The 17,429-nt window shown below is 42.5% G+C and overlaps 1 protein-coding gene across 1 annotated transcript; it reads right to left on the bottom strand.

Annotated features, from left to right (window-relative positions):
* Positions 1-2,997: 2,997 nt before the first annotated feature.
* LOC110721860 (F-box protein SKIP1-like) lies at positions 2,998-5,439 on the bottom strand. Its single transcript, XM_021901074.1, has 2 exons — positions 4,703-5,439; positions 2,998-3,583 (listed from the first exon to the last, which is right to left on the bottom strand). Exons 1-2 carry the CDS (start codon positions 5,056-5,058, stop codon positions 3,127-3,129), a joined length of 813 nt encoding a protein of 270 aa, XP_021756766.1. The 5' UTR covers positions 5,059-5,439; the 3' UTR covers positions 2,998-3,126.
* Positions 5,440-17,429: the final 11,990 nt, after the last annotated feature.

The raw sequence follows: 17,429 nt of genomic DNA, 5'->3' as shown, positions 1-17,429 counted from the left end.
TATTTTGAGATTAATTGAAGGTGGGACTATTTAGAGAAGATCACCCAAAGGTGGGATTATTAGTTTCCATTTTCCTTTTATTATTTTTTTTAAATGTCACCAAGATTAGAGTATTAAATAAACTAGTTGTAGAAACAACATACATAGGGTTTAGAGCAGAGTAGATTCCAACTAATACAAACTTCAACTAGGTACAAATTAAACTTCAACTAGGTGTATTGAGTCCTAGGTTTCAAAGGGTTAATCATGTGGTTTGTTGATCATGGATTCATACTTAGACCTCATTTGGTTGACATAGAAAATAAATTTCGTAGGAAGTTATATTTCATGGGAAATTATTTCCCACATGAAATTCCCAAGAATTTCTTAAATTTCTTTAAATTGTTTTGTTGTGACAATGGAAAGTTGGAATTTCCATGAATTTTAAATGACCAAGGGGTGCCTAGGTAATTTACTTCCTACATTTTGTGGAAAGTGGAAATTACCATGAATTCCAACTTCCCCCATTTTTGCTTTTTTTGTGTCAACCAAACAACTACCCAAATTACAAAATCCCATGAATTTTCACTTCCCCCATTTTATTTTGTCAACCAAACAAACCCTTATTATTGCTCACTATGGCCCTGTTCTTTTGGACTGAAATTTGCTGAACTGAATTGATCTGAATTGAAACGACCTGAGCTGAACTGACCTGACCTAAAATGACCTGACGTGAACTAAAAAATTACTCCTTCCACTCTCCTTAATTTACACAATTTTTAAAGAGAAATAAAAGTTGATAACAATTAATTATATTTTAAACAAAAAAAAAAAAAAAAAGAAGTTACGTGATTGGTGGAGGGAAAAGGAACATTTACAAAGTAAAATCACAAACTCACCAAGAAATCAAAACCAAACGAACATCCATTAATATTGAAACTAAGGCCCTGTTCACTTAACCTTAAAAAAATAATATTTAATAAAAATAATTTAATTTCAGTAAAAATAATTTCAGTTCAGCAAAAATTAGTTCAGTTTAGTAAAAACAAGTTCTGTTCAGTAAAAATAATTTTAGTTCAGTAAAAATCAGTAACTTTGAGAAGAAATATATAACTAAAAATCAGTAAAAATAATTTCAGCTCAGCAAAAATAATTTCAGTTCGGTAAAAATAATTTAAATTCAGCAAAAATAAGGTAAAGTGAACGGTGCCTACATAAATAATATGAAATTTTAAAACAAAATATAGAATAATACAGCAATCCAAAACAAAATGTAGAAGATCGTAAATTAGTACAGAGTACGAGTTTTTTACATTACCAAGGGCAACACAGTAATAAGATCTTGAGTAGTGAAGTAATCACACCCACGCAGATCCATAACGTCAAGGTTTATGCAGGCTTGAGAAATCAAAGCGAGGCCTTCACCTGACAACACAGATAACATAAGGTCGAGACTCAACAAATTAGGCATGGATCCAGCAATAAAGTCTTGGGGGCAAGCTAGCATCGATGTATTCATTTGGTACAATTCCCCTATACTGCGAAGAATCCAGCAGGTTCATATAATTGCGTTTTAATCTCTTCTAGTCACTTTCAGACCTTCACGACTGGCATTTCCTTTTGCATTATCCTCAGCCACAGCAGGGAGCAGTGATCTGATGGCATGTTGTTGGGCACAACACATCGGCCAAGACCATCATCAGGGACACCCTCCTAAACTCCTGAGCATCTTCAGCTGCACCCTCAGCAGCTTTCAAAATAGTTGCCCTTGTTATTCCCTTTCGCCGTGTATGTCTTGTACTTGTCAAATATTATGCCCACCTCTCTGCTCATTTGCTCCTTCACAACCCTTGTTGGTATTGGATTCGGCCCAACATGGATTCTAAGAACCCAGTGCATTTGGACATGAGTCAACAGAATAAGTTTCCTCCTTGGAACATCAACCCGTGTAGCAAGCCAATGGCAAAGGTTTCTTGGCAATAACCTGTTAACCAAACAAAAAAGAGATTCCATCTCCATTCCGGCAACCCATTGTTTCTTCGACTCAGAAAAACTATCCATACCCGACAATTCACGTTGAACATTTGCGTGATCAGATAAGCATAGATTTCATTAAGTACAAAAATAAGAATATAAGATTTTCCCTTACTTAGGCTTCATTGCTAGTTTAATACCAACCAAAAACATTACCTCTTCATCATGTTCCAGCCTTCTCCGAACAACAACTCTGTCTTCCTTGTAGGTCCACCAAACACATCTGACTTAACCGTTCACAAGTTACACATTACCTCTCTCGCGTCCTCAATATCTGTGTGCAATATGACGAGTTTTGTACATATGATCGTTTCTTGAGTTTAAATGCATAGTCGTATTATCATCTATTGGATGTATTGAATATTAAATGTTAAGATTTCACGAAAACCTGGAGATTGGAAAATCTATTGTAGCTTGTCAAGTCTTGTTTTGTTGAACTACTTACTAGGTTGCGCCCCACCGTTTCACCTAGGTGTAGTAGTCAATAGTGGACTTTTCACTCATTAATAGAGTTAAAAAGGATTTCAAGTAATAAGTTTTACTAGAATTATGCATTAAATGCTTGGAGAGATAGATAGTAACCTTGATAATGAACATGACATTGAAGTGTAGCAAATTGCTAGATATGACATTCATAGTGAAATATTGAAATGAGACTATGAGAGTGAGTAATACTTTTTGGCATTAATGAGTAATTGATAAGGTTTAGAAGAGTTAATATTTTCATTTTTCTTCCAGGAAAGAAGATTTGCCGTTCTAGCTTCGACACTTCTTTCAAGCCAAACCAAAGATCATGTTACTCATGGCAAGTTCCTGCTTTTATCTAAATATTAATTTTTTTGAGGTTGAAGGTAACCCTTAATTTTGTTGACATATAATATGTTCTTCAACAGTTCATGTTTGATGAAAGCGATATGGGTGGTTTAAGATGTCTGTTCTTATGCAAAAAAAAAGATTGTTCAAATACTCTTGTAACTGAAAAAAAAGAGAGAATTGAACATTGTATTTAGTGTCACAAACTTTTTAAGTTGATGAATATTAGTTTAAGTAGATCACAAAACTCACCAAGAAATTAGTACAAAATGCAGAAGATCATAAATTAGTACAAGTATTTTACATCACCAAAGGCAACACAGTTATAATATCTTGAGTAGTCAGGTTATGACACCCACGCAGATCCATAACGTCAAGGTTTATGCAGCCTTTGGAAATCAAAGCGAGGCCTTCACCTGACAACCCAGAAAACATAAGGTCGAGACTCAACAAATTAGGCATGGATCCAGCAATGGCAGCAGCTTCAGAATCAAAGTCTTGGGGGCAAGCATCGATGTATTCATTTGGTACAATTCCCCTATGTTGAGAAGAATCCTGCAGGTTCATGAAATTGCGTTTTAGTACCTCCAGGTGAGGACAGTTTCTCCCGATTGTTGGTAGAGATTTATAAGAGATCTTATGGCAGAAGCTGATATCGAGTTCTTTAAGCATAGGGCACCTCTTGGTCACCTCCATCATAGTTGCATCAGAGACACTTTGGCTGCTTTTGATGGAAAGAACCTCAAGTTTTGGGCATCTGTAAACAGGGCAATCAAAGTCAAACACCATCATTCACAGAATTTAGATGGACTAAATAATTTTCCTGATCATTTTCACATTAGCAAGAACCTTCTCTTATACTTGTTCAGAAATCAGAATTTATTGAATGTCAGGCATGAGGGGGAAGAGACAGAGCGTAGAAGCACTAGCTCTCCTACTCGTGAATTCAATAATTCAAGTAAAGTAATATTGAAAGATGTTTTACTAGCTAATAGTGACCAATTGATGAAACTGATCACAGTTTGCAATAATGTTAAGATATACTTTACAGACACAAAGATTATTTGTATAGCAACAGATTAAGTACAATAGAAAACATGGCAAGTACAAGAATTGAAATGAATATGCAAAAATTATCAGAGGCAAAAGATTCAAATCACAAAACGATGTAAATTCTAACCAATAAATATGCACACCACATAATAGCTTGAATAGGCTTAGCACAAAGGATAAGCAACAAGATCTTGCGACAACATAAGACCAAGATCTCGCGACAACATAAGACCTTCAATGGTGTGTTTAGGGGGCATAGATGCAGTAGTAATTAAGCAATTTATAATCCCCTGGGTGGGGGAGAGGCTAATGTATATGGCTACGAAAAATACAACAATATATAATAGCCAAATTGAGTACTACTACATTATTCCATCATATAGTAACCAATTTATTCAATCATACATTAGCCAATTTCTTCAAAATTTTCTTACAAAGTGCTATAAACTAATGTGTACTGTCCTATTAAGTATTAAACCAATTAATGCCCAATTTCAAAACCATACTTTAGTAAACAAATCAATTACCAATTTGTCTAATTAAACCACTTCCATTTCCACACCACCCAGATTTTTTTTTTAAATATACCAAGTAATAAAGGTAGAGCACCAAAAATCACATGTTTATGTTCATCCTCAATGTCAAGTAGCATAGTTGGTCTTATTTAAGACCCCGGATCAAATCCCGTCAATATCACTTATTTCACAATTCCACACCAAATTGCTATATTTACCAAATGGATAAAGGATATCAAAGCTGACCCAGGCCAAAAAAAAAAAAAAACAAAAATTGGAAAAGGAAAAGAATAGGAAAAAATGTCAACCTTTGAGCAGCATAAATGAGGGCATGATCAGAGCAATGCCTAACACGGATTCGTTTCAACAACCCATCACTCAAATTGACTGCAGATATAAGAATCGCATCGATCTTGCTCTCAAATTCGGTAGACCACCAATGAGCTGACTCAGTATATGACTTAAAGTAAGGTTCAAGATCAAGCGAGTTGTTGATGAAAGGTGAGTCTTTGCAAGCTTCCAACCATGGCTTGCAGACGAGCAAAGCTCCCTTCCATCTGTCCTCTAATGGCAGGCGCGAGAAGATGTTGATTAAGCACTCGTGAATTAACCCGGCCCAGTCCGGGCTGTGGGTCAACTCGGTTGGGTTTTCTTCTATGTTCATTTTTTGACAGATTGAAGGTGTTTGAGCAAATGCTTTTTTTAATACGATGATGTGTCGATCGGTGTTTAAATTGAATTCGGATCATATCTATTTTGAATTATTCGTGTTAAATTATTGTGTTCATATATGTCGAAATTTGATTTTTATTTAATTATTTATTTATTTATTTATTTAATTTTATTTCAGGTCGGTCGGCTCAATTTTTTACACACATATAACTTGACTCCAACGGTTCCATGACTTCTATCTACATTTTTTTATTATTTTTTTTTATTTTTTATGTTACCAAGTTGAGTATTACGCAAAATACTTGTAGGAAACATCTTCCAAAGGGTTATAGCATAATAAATTTCGACTAATACAAACTTCCACCAGGTGTAGTGTATTGAGTCATAGGTTTCAATTGACTAATTTGTTCAAAAGGTTATGTGGATCATGGATTCATAAGAGTCTATTTAGTTTACCTTATTTTCACTTATTTTAAATCTATGAGGTTCAGATAAGTTTTATTAAGAAGAAATAGGTTCTTATAAGAGGTTCCGAACTTCATTCAAATTACAACTAAATTAATCTTTTTAATAAGGTCTAATGAGTTCAGTATAATTCAATTAACTTTAGAAGATAAGTCAAAATCAGGTGAATGGAACAAACCCTTATTGCGTTCTACTATGTATACTTCTCAAGTTTTTTAATATCTGCATCAATTGACTATACACATTTGTCAATACACCATACACTACTTTAGTTATTAAGATCTTTAATTATGCTTTATTAAAAATTATAAACTAAATATTTATGAAAATATATATAGAAATTAACTCAACAAAAATTAAACTATTGAAATTTATCTATATAAATTAGTGAAAAAGTATGGTAAAAAATAGTATACGAACAGTACAAGAAGTCGATCATTAGATGTAAATATTGAGAAACGGATATGGTAAGTTTTAAACCTCTTTTCGTTTTTTTAATTGTTTTTACTTTCATACTTAGTTGGCGTTTGAGTCTTACGTGAAAATAGCATGTATGTGCAACCGTTGCATACTTTCTCAACTAAAATTATCTTAGTTTTTAGATTGTGATCGGCTTGTATAACCACGTGACATAATTGTTATGGCTTTGCTATCCTCTCAGAGGAAATTACAAGCAATTTTGTTCATTCACTTCATATACTTGTATAATAATTTGGAAAAATAAGAGAGAATTGAAAATTATATTTAGTGTCGTCCAAAACTCCAAATGTACACAAAGTTTTAAATTTGATGAACAATTAATACATATACGAAGTACATCACAAACTCACCAAGAAATTAAAACCAAACTAATAAAGATCCATGAAAGTTGAAACAAAGTACATTAATAATGTCTGCGTCCAATTTAGTCCAATTGGGTCTAGGCATTAAATGATCCAATTAAAAGCCCAAGGCCAAGGTTCAACTCTCCAATTGTGCTAAAGTCAAAGATCAGCCCTCAAGGCAAGCCAATTGGGCAAAGGCCCAACTTCTCCATGTATGAAGAGGTATAAAAGCCATCAATATCACATTGATTAAGAGATTCATAATATCACATTCATTCATATCTTCGGATATACTCTCATATATTCTCATAACTCAAGAAAAGCCTGAAGCAACTAATTCTCTTGCATAGTGTTCTCTTTCTACACATTGTACTGACTTTAGCATCGGAGGGGCCTTCCTCGGCAACACCCCCGAGGCTAGTTTACGTGTGTTTACTGTGCAGGAAACCTTCGGCCCAACATTACTTGGACCGAATCCAGTCTTCTCCATTTCAGCGGACCTTCGGCAAGGTCCCATTGTTTTCACCCGAAACAATTTGGCGCCGTCTGTGGGGAAGACTTTCAAAAATCTTTAAGCCAAATTTCTAACCAAGATCATCTTGCAATAATCTTAGTAGCAATGGCTAAGAACCGCAAGAGCAAAGGCCTCCGTCAAGGAGCGGGCGAAAAGCCTAAAACCCCTACACCATCACCCTCGCCGGACCGGAACTCTCCCAAGGGTGCCAGCTCGGGGAGAGGATCATACAAGGAGGATTCCCTTTCTCCCGTAATTCATGACTCTCATCATAGGCCGAGTCACTCTCGGTCTAGCAGGGGTGAGTCCGATCATAGGACACATTCAGTGCCCCAAAGCCAACCATCGGTTGTGCGCCCTCATTCCCATACTCGGCCGAGGACCCCTTTGACGGGGCCCAGCTCGGAAGAGGTGGCAAGAGCGCTGGCAGTACTCATGGAGGCGATGAGGGCACAAAATATGCCACCACCTCGTGATCGAACTCCTCCGCATACCCGGCATCAGCGGAGAAGTTAGACCATGATGGTGGGAAGCTTCCTTCCTTCCGGGAACTGGAAGAGTGGGAAGAGGATACCTGGAAGAATGAAAAAGAGAGGAAAAAGAACCCTCAATTTTTAAAAGGATCCTCATCCTCACGACCAGAAACGCATAAGAGCAGCAGCTCAGCTTCTCGGCCAGAATCTACTCACCGAGAACCTGAGACTGTTCGCCGAAGCGTCCTCGACCGACTCGGCGGCAAGGAACCGAGTGTGCGCAGTCGCCTCTCGTTCCCTGCAGCCGAGGCCCAGACTTCCCAGCCAGGGACGAAAACCACTCCTACCTCTCTAAGAGGGCGGAGCGCGGTCCCTTCGGCCAGGAACAAGGGCAAGGCCGTTATGCTACCCGCCAGTTCACCATTCGAGCAATGGATACTGGAAGAGCGCGTGCCCACGGTTAAAATACCGTCGCACATCACATATGACGGGACCTCGGATCCGAAGGATCACGTGGCCTCGTATGAGACTCATATGCATCTTTGCCCCAGATCCGAAGCGACTTGGTGCAAATATTTCCCAACCACTCTCAAGGGGGTCGCGCAAGCGTGGATCTCCAAGGGAGTAAAGCAAGGCTCCATAACAGGGTGGGATGATCTGTCCTCCAAATTTAGGAGCAAGTTTTCCACGGCAAACCGCCGAGAGAAGACTACTGCAGAACTCATGAGTCTGCAACAGGGGGAAACTGAAAGCCTCCGAGACTATCTGACCCGTTTCAGTAACGAGTCATCCAGCGTCTCTCAGCTGGACCAGGGGCTAGCCGTTTTTGCGATGTAGAATGGCCTTCAGCCCGGAAAGTTCCTAGACTTCATGGTCATGCATACCCCGCAGACCTTGGAGGAAGCTCTGAATGCCTCAGATAAGTTCATCCGAGCCGAAGAATGGAACAAAGCGAAAACCCAACCTCAATTTGGGGGAGGAAAACAAAGAAAAATACCCTTGTCTGAAGGCCAAGGCCATAAGGCAAAGGGAAAGTCAAAGGCCTCGGAGCAATCTTCGGCCAGCGACCCAAAGAAGGAAAGATCTGCCTCATACACAGGCATATACGAGTCCTACACTCCGCTCTCTCTTCCACGCGCCAAAATTTACAGCGTGACGAAGGAGGAGCAGAGTTACCGAAAGCCGAGACCACTCCCAGAGTGGTATCAGCGAAAAAATAAAAATCAGTGGTGCGAGTTCCACGAGTCTTCGGGACACAACACTGAGGAGTGTATCCAACTGAAGGATCAGATAGAGGACATGGTCCGGAAGGGATACTTGAAAAAATACATCGCAGATCACCGCGAGAAAAAAGAATCCGAGAAGTCAGCAAAGGACTCTCGGCAAGACCTTGACTTCCCCCGGAAAAACAGTAAAAAGCCGGAGGGGAAATTCCCTCCGATCAATGTTATCTCGGGAGGAATATACTCTCGGAGGGAGCACAAGCGACACCTTAGAGCTTTGACTCACCAGGTGAACAACGCTGACATTCAATCTCCCCAGTCGCCGGTGCCGAACATGACGTTCACAGCCGCCGACTGCCGGGGGATTACGTTCCCTCACGAGGATCCGTTGGTGATCATCGCCACGGTGGCCAACCACGACGTCAGTAAGGTCCTTGTTGACGGTGGCAGCGGAGCAAACATTCTGTTTCGAAAGGCCTACAATCAAATCAAGCTGAAGCCCAAGCACCTTACGCCGGTACCCTACCCGGTATCCGGGTTCAACGGGGCTTCAACTTATCCAGATGGGAAGGTGACGCTTCCTATCACCATCGGTTGCGATGAGGCAGCCAGGAACGTCATGATTGAATTTTTGGTCATTGACGCTCCTTCAGTGTACAACGTGATTTTGGGGAGACCCATAATTCATGAGATCCAAGGGGTCGTCTCAACTTATCATCAGCTGATGATTTACGTCTCAGACGCCGGCTTCCCCGAAAGGATACAGGGCAACCAAAAGGACGCCCGAAGGTGCAACTACCTCAAGCCATCCAGTAGTCGCCCAGATGACGACAAGGATGAGGAGGAGAAAGAAAAAGAAAGAGAGCCAAGCACAAAAAAGCCGAAAGGCCTAAGTGCTTCGGCCCAAGGATCTGTACCCAGAGGTAAAGGGCCCGAAAGGGAAAAGGCTAGCTCTTCAGCTGAGCCGCAAGACTCAGAGAGCCAGCCGAAGAACAAAAAGACTGGGACACCTGCTGACATTGGCAGCAGGCCAGATTATGAAGAGTCCAGTCCATCAGCAATGGACATGGACCAACAGACTGAAACAGTTGAGTTGGCCGAAGGAGACGTTGAGAAATGTGTAACAATCGGGATGGACCTTGATCCGAACACCCGTTGTGAACTTATTCAGCTCCTTCGGGACAACAGAGATGTGTTTGCTTTCTCGACAGCTGATATGCCCGGGATAAGTTCAGACCTCATCTCCCATAAGCTTAATGTTGACCCAACGTGTCGACCATTTAAGCAAAAGAAGCGGAATTACTCCGCTAATAAGAACCGAGACATCGCAGCCGAGGTCAAAAAATTGCTGGAGGCAGGATTCATCGAACCTTGCCAATATCCAGAATGGCTGGCAAATGTGGTGATGGTTCAGAAGCCCAATGGTACCTGGAGGATGTGCGTTGACTTCACGGACCTAAATAAGGCTTGTCCGAAGGATTTCTATCCCTTGCCGAGGATCGATCAGCTAGTCGATTCGACAAGTGGCCATGCCTTGCTTAGTTTCATGGACGCATTCTCGGGGTATCATCAGATCTTCATGCACCCCGACGATTGAGCAAAGACATCATTCGTCACGAACGTTGGGGTGTACAATTACAAAATGATGCCCTTCGGATTGAAAAATGCGGGGGCAACCTATCAAAGGCTGGTGGATCAAGTTTTTGCCGATCAAAAGGGCCGAAACATGGAAGTCTATGTTGACGATTCGATCGTCAAAAGCAAAAAACCTGAGGACCATGTAAAGGACCTGGCTGAAACTTTCGCCACCTTGAGAAAGCATCAAATGAAGCTGAATCCGAAGAAGTGTGTCTTCGGCGTGAAGTCAGGGAAATTCCTTGGGTTCATAGTCAGCAAAGGGGGATTGATGCCAATCCCTCTAAAGTCAAAGCGGCGCTCGACCTTCCTGAGCCAAAAACGAAGCGGGATGTTCAGCGGCTCACCGGAAGAATGGCAGCCCTCTCGAGGTTCATTTCCAGAGCTTCGGATAAGGGGTTACCTTTCTTCAAAGCCCTGAAACTACCGAAAACAAAAGAGCTCGTTTGGGAGGAAGAGCAAAAAGACGCCTTTAAACAGCTTCGGGAGCATCTGGCTCAACTCCCAACGCTGGCTAGCCCAGCTGAAGGAGAAACTTTGTACCTGTATGTGGCCGTTAGCCCAGCCACCATCAGCGCAGTATTGCTGAAGGAAGAAAGTAAAAGTCAGCAACCGATCTACTTCGTCAGTCATACACTGACGGATGTTGAGACTCGCTATCCTCTACTCGAGAAAGTCGCTTTCGCGGTAGTAGTAGCTGCTCGGAAGCTGAGGCCCTATTTTGATTGCCATCAGATAGTGGTCTTAACTGATCACCCGTTGGAAAAAGTTCTCGGCAAGGTTGAAAAATCTGGTAGGCTAGCCAAGTGGGCTTTTGAGCTCACCGAATTCAGCATCAGCTACCGTCCGAGGGCTGCCATTAAGGCTCAAGCTCTAGCGGATTTCTTGGCCGAATGCTCATACCAAGAAGCGCTAGACAGTGAAAGAAGGACTGGACCGTGTTTACGGATGGATCTTCCACCGAAAACGGTTCGGGGGCAGGAGTGGTGATAACTTCTCCCGAAGGCAAATCCTTTGAGTATGCACTAAAATTTTCTTTTAAGGCCTCGAACAATGAAGCCGAATATGAGGCAGCAATCGCCGGCCTAGAATTGTGCATCTCCCTAGAAGCCGATCATGTCTTCCTGAAAACAGACTCTCAGCTAGTTGCATATCAGATCAGCGGCAGCTACGAGGCCAAAGAGCCCTCCATGATAGCTTACCTTGCCAAGATCAAGTCAGTCATTGCAGAGCTGAAAACTTTTGAGGTTCAGCTGATCCCAAGGGGTCAGAATACTTAAGCCGATGCACTCTCCAAACTTGCCAGTTCATCTCTTACCGAGCTGAACAAATCTGTATATGTAGAAGTGCGTCGAGAGAGAAGTGTCGACGAAGCACCTGAAGTGTGCTGCGCTGACCCAGAGCCTAGTTGGATGGACCCCATCCTAGCTTTCAAGCTTCGGGGAGAAACTCCCGAAGATAAAGCTTTGGCCTCCAAGATAAAGAGAACTAGCTCTAGGTTCATTGTCTTCAGGGGGGAACTTCTGAAAAAGTCCTTCTCAGCCCCATTGCTGAAATGCGTGGGACCAACAGATGCAGATTATATCCTACGGGAGATTCACCTCGGCATCTGTGGGAACCACATTGGGGGAAGGACCTTAGCCCACAAGGCATTGAGGGCTGGATATTACTGGCCCACCATGATCGCAGATGCTAAGGAGCTGGTTCGGAAATGCGAAAAATGTCAAAAGTACGCTCCAATTATCCATCAGCCAGCAAGGGATCTTCAGCCGATCCTTAATCCACTCCCGTTCGCCCAATGGGGACTGGATATACTGGGACCATTTCCAGAGGCTGTGTACCAGAAAAAATGGCTGATAGTTGGTGCCGACTACTTCAGTAAATGGATCGAGGCCGAAGCAGCCTCGAACATTACAGAGCAAACTGTCAGAAAATTTATCTCGCAGAATATCATCACTCGATTTGGCATCCCAAGAGTATTTGTCTTCGATCATGGGAGGCAATTTGATAACTTACCGCTGAAGCGGTATACAGATCAGTTCGGCATCAAACTGGCATATTCAGCGGTATGCCACCCGCAAAGTAACGGACAAGCCGAAGTTGCAAATAAACAAATCCTAAATGCCCTCAAGAAGAGGGTGGAAGATCAAAAGTCCAAGTGGCTGGAAGAGCTCCCTGGAACCCTTTGGTCCCTTCGGAAAACTGAAAAAGAGGCAACGGGCTATTCACCTTTTGAATTGGTGTATGGTGCCGAAGCCGTCCTTCCAGTGGAAATTGGCTCTGAGAGCCTACGAGTGCACCACTTCTCGGCTGAGAATGAGCAACTGATGAGGGAATCTCTCGATTTCCTTGACGAAGTAAGAGACTCAGCCCGAGACAGAATGGCCGCTTATAAGTAGAGAATCAAAAATTTTTATAACCGAAGGGTCCATGCAAGGCCTCTCAAAATTGGAGACCTTATCCTTCGAAATGCTGCTGCAGTTCAGAAAGGCCGAATCCATGGGAAACTCTCAGCTGCATGGGAAGGACCTTATGAAATCTATGACGAGCTTCAGCCAGGGACATATCGACTTCGGCAGTTGGATGGAACTGAGTTGAAAAATCACTGGAACGCTGATGTACTGAAAAAATATCATGTGTAAACCCTTCGGGGTAGAACAATCTTTGTAAGTACATTTTGAACTAATGAAAGGCCTTGGAGCCGCCATTTATATAAATGTTTACAACTTTTTATCCTTTCAAAGTTTTCTTCGTTCTATCTACTCTTTAAGGGTTTTTTATTCAGCCTCGTCTGAAACCTTCGCCTTCGGGTAACTGGGTTTCAGATTGCTGACAAAACTCGTCTTTTTAAAGAACACTGGTCTTTCAGCTGAAGTCAAACTTCAGTAAGACTTGTTCTCCAAAGACATGAGTCCATGGACAATTCTGGGATATTGCCTTAACTGAGCCTTGTATCCCAGAGAGCCATTATCCGAAACATTGCCTTAAGTTGGCCCTGTGTTTCGGGTATCCATTTTTTAAAGATAGACAGAAAATCAAGGATAACAGCAACAGTTGAAAATTGTTTATTCAGCCTCGTCTGAAACCTTTGCCTTCGGGTAACTGGGTTTCAGATTGCTGACAAAACTCGTCTTTTTAAAGAACACTGGTCTTTCAGCTGAAGTCCAACTTCAGTAAGACTTGTTCTCCAAAGACATGAGTGCATGGATAATTCTGGGATATTGCCTTAACTGAGCCTTGTATCCCAGAAAGCTATTATCCAAAACATTGCCTTCAGTTGGATACCCATTTTTAAGAAGTGAAGAAATTGTTTATTTTTGCTGAAGCCATACTTCAATTTCTGGGGGGGCAAGAAGCACTATCAGTGCAAGTTTATGTTCAGCAGAATTGAAGAAACATTAAAGCATTCAAAAACAAAGCAGCTGAAGAAAAGAGCATCAAATTAATAATTTATGCTTAGAAATTGAGCTACAAGTTCAAATAAACTGTATCGGCAGCCGCCCACAAGCGGAAAATAACAGCTGCCGAAATACGTACATAAGCAAAAAAATAAACTGTTGTACGACAAGGCAAGCTGAAGCAAAAAACAAGGCAAAAAATTCAGAAAGCGGCAAGTCTAAAGTTAAGCGCATGATGAGCCGCAAGATTTTGAAGACGACTGCCCGAGTTCCTATGCTTCAGCCCGAGGATCAGACTGATCAGCATTGTTGAGCCCCATGGTGGCCTCAACCCAGCAGCAGAAGAAGCAGGCTTTGCACTCTGCCGAGCCTCCCTTTCCCTCTGTTCAGCCTCCAACTCCATTCTCTCAGCTTCTTCTTCGGCTTCCTCAGCCTTGAGAATTTCAGCTTCGACTGGAGTTGCATATTTCATATGAGGGTCTTCGGGATTCTGGACCCATTCAGCACATTTGGACCAGTCCAGCTTCGGCTCAGCATGAAGGCAGACTCTTCGGCATACTCTGAACCCGTTTCTGAAACCCATTCATATTCTTCCTGGGTATAGACACGGACTTTGAGTAGAGCCTCAGCATCAGCCAACTTCTTCTGGGTCTCCTCCAAGTCTTCCTTGGATTTCTTCAGCTCATCGGTGAGCTTGGAGGAGGAACCTTTCAGCTCATTCAGCTCCTGCTGAACTTGGGAAGCCTCTGTCTGAGCCTGGGCCACTTCTTCTTTTTTGGCCATCAGCTGATCCTCAGCCTCTTGGAGCTTAGCTCTCTGAGCTTCAGCAACAGCAGCAGCCTCTGAGAGTTGGACATCCCTGGCCTGGAGCAGCTCTTCAGCAGCCATTCTGCTGGCTTCAAGAGCTTCTAGCCGTTGCTGCACTTCAGCTTGTGCAGCAGCTCCTTCCTGAATTCGGCTCTCAATGGCAGCCTTGAATTTGGAGAGGTCCACTCCCATGTGCTCCTGGAGGAATTTTTCCCCTTCCATCAGTGGGGGAAAAACTTCCTTCTCCATAGCGTCGCAGAAGGTTTTGAGGGCTTCAGCAGCTTTTTTCTCATATTCCTCACCCTTCTGCTGCTTCTCTTCAGCTGCTGCTTGCTTCAGCTTAGCAAGCTTTAATTCCTCTTCAGCTACCTTCTTGTCGTGCTCGGCAGCGTCTACCCTATCTTGTAGGGTATCTATCAGCACTACAGTGAGAGTCTGATTGTGCACGAACTGAAAACGGGAGCACAAGTTAAAAAAAAAAATAATATAAAAATAGAGCTGAATTTTAGAGCAAATAAATGTAAGGAAAATCACCTGCATCATCAGCAGTTGGTTAGACCTGGCTGGGTCAGGAACTGATCTGCTGGATTCGCCCATCCCAGCAGTGGCCTTCAGCGACCAGATTCTTGCCCTATCTACTTCGGACATGCCAGCAAAATCGCCGAAGTAGGTTGCAGCACCTTCTCGGTTCTGACCCCATATGAGGTCCCAGATGTGATCTGGGATTGGAATTCGGGGGGCCGAGAAACCCATTTCTCCAGATTGCAGAGTCTGGAAGGAAGGAAAGGATAATGACGGAGCTTCTTTAGCTTTGGATGGTTCAGCATCATCCTTCTCAGAAGAGTCAATTACTATGACCTCTTCTTCTTCAGGGGTGAGGACGAAAGCCTCAACCTCTCTTGCAATGTCTGCCGTGAAACCCTCAGCACTGGGCATCACGACATCCTTATTTTTGTGCTCAGCAGCACTCTCCTGAACTTCTTCTTGGACCCCTCCCTTAGATTCGGGAGTTTTCTGATCCACCTCCATCTCAGGAGGTGGCGGAGGGGTCTTTTGAGGTGATTGAGGTTGTGGCCGGGGAACCCTCGGCGATCCATTGCCTTCCTCGGGTTCCCTTATTTCAACGCCGATGGTCATCGGCCTCCGCTGAAAGTCATGAGGGCCGATGATGGCCATTCTTCGGCGCCTTTTCTGAAGGGGCTGCTCGTCCATGTCTGAGTCTGAAGACTCTTCTTGTATTTGGTCTTCGGGACGAACAGGGGCTTTCCCTTCTCTGTGTCTGTTACTCTCTTCAGACTGTAACAGACAGGGGGGAGGAAGAATGTGAGTACAAAAAAAAAAAAAAAAAAAAGACAAAGTTAAGTTTGAAAGCTCACCGAGGTCTTCAGCAAAGCCTCGTCTTCTTCAGCTGCCCTAGCTGCAGCTTCTTCTTCAGCAGCTCTGGAGGACCCTTCTCCTCCTTCGCAAGCTTCGAGAACCCGTGCAACCTCTTCGGCCGTACGGGCAGCTTCAGCTTCTTCGTCCAGCAGCTGAAACCAGGGGTCTCTCTTCTTCCACCAAGGCTTCTGCCTCTGATACAGAGCAACAGCCTCAATTTGGAAGTGGGAAGAGTCTAGATGAACTTCCCTATGCCTCGGTTCAGTGATAGACGGGGCCCGATCAGTTACAACTCGTTCTCGGTTGACACCAAGACGAGCGTAGTTAATGCCGACGTTGGTCTCGTCCCGCTCTGAAAAAGAAAAGGGGAAAGGTCAGTTCAGTTAGGTTGGCACAGCATAAAAAAGCGAAGTGAGGAGAAAAAGAGATAATTAAAAAGCCTCGGCCCCAGCCGAAGAAGCTTACCATCCTTAAACTTTCGGTTGAGGCCAACAGCTGCTAGCATGTTCTCTTGGAAAACATAATGCGTTTCGGGGAGCCAAGTCTCCGGGATATGCTGCATTCGGCCGCTGCCCCCCCGGTTCGGCAGCTTGCCGAAAATGTTCTGTTGATCAAGGTTCGGATCTGGCCCGTTATCTGCGGGGGACCTAGACTTCCCATGTCAACTAGCTTAGAGAGAAGGTAGGTGAGGAACTACGGATGGTAGTATACTTTGGAAATGGTGAGTATGAATATAAGGTCTTGTTTGGTTGCATTTTAATAATTGGGAAAATACAAATTAATGGGAAATGTGTTTATAAGTAGTTCAAGTTATAATTATACATGGATATTACATAAGCTAATCAAACAAAACATAGGGAACTAATTCATGGGAATTACGATTTTCTATACGTCAACCAAACACAATTTTAGTATTTCCTAAGCAATAAAATTTCTCGTGTATTGTAACTTACTTTCTATAGGCATTTAATTCCCATATGCAACCAAACAAGGGCCCAAATTCCATAGCCTAACTTATATGCAACCTCGATATATCACCTTTAAATATAAGGTGTTGGGCATCATTTGGGAGTAATGTATCCACCAACATCATCCTCCAAATACTCCGATACTATACACTCTATGAGTATCCCTCATACATATCAATATATGATGATCGGAGTTTCTACACACACAATTTCCCTAATCCACTATCCTTATTTTGTACAACTCTATTGTGAGTTTTTATGGTGAGAGTTCTCTTGTAATACTCACCCTAACAATAACAAGTTATATAAATGTATGTAAGATGATCACTTGATCAGCAAAGAACAAATCAGAATAATTATTTGACAGACAGCATGTATTTAATAAAGCTGTCTAAAATTGTAAAATGATTGCTTAATTCCACATGTAGTAGGGCCTTACGTAGAGGTAGGAAAACAAAGATTCCAACTCGATCGGTAGATCACCGGTAAATTAATCCATCATGGATTAGTCAAAGCTTTGTTTCGAGACCAAGTATAGAGGGAAGGTTCCCTAGCATAAACTCGTAACATTAGATTCGAGATTGTCCCCTCAAAGTCACAAGTTCAATCCTTAACACTAGTGACTAGGCCGAGGATTAGCTAAATCATAGTACGATACAGCAATGAGACAGCAATCAAC

The sequence above is a fragment of the Chenopodium quinoa genome, unplaced genomic scaffold (assembly GCF_001683475.1).
Source record: "Chenopodium quinoa cultivar QQ74 unplaced genomic scaffold, ASM168347v1, whole genome shotgun sequence".
Taxonomy (NCBI): domain Eukaryota; kingdom Viridiplantae; phylum Streptophyta; class Magnoliopsida; order Caryophyllales; family Amaranthaceae; genus Chenopodium; species Chenopodium quinoa.
This window is presented reverse-complemented; position numbering and strand designations above follow the sequence as displayed.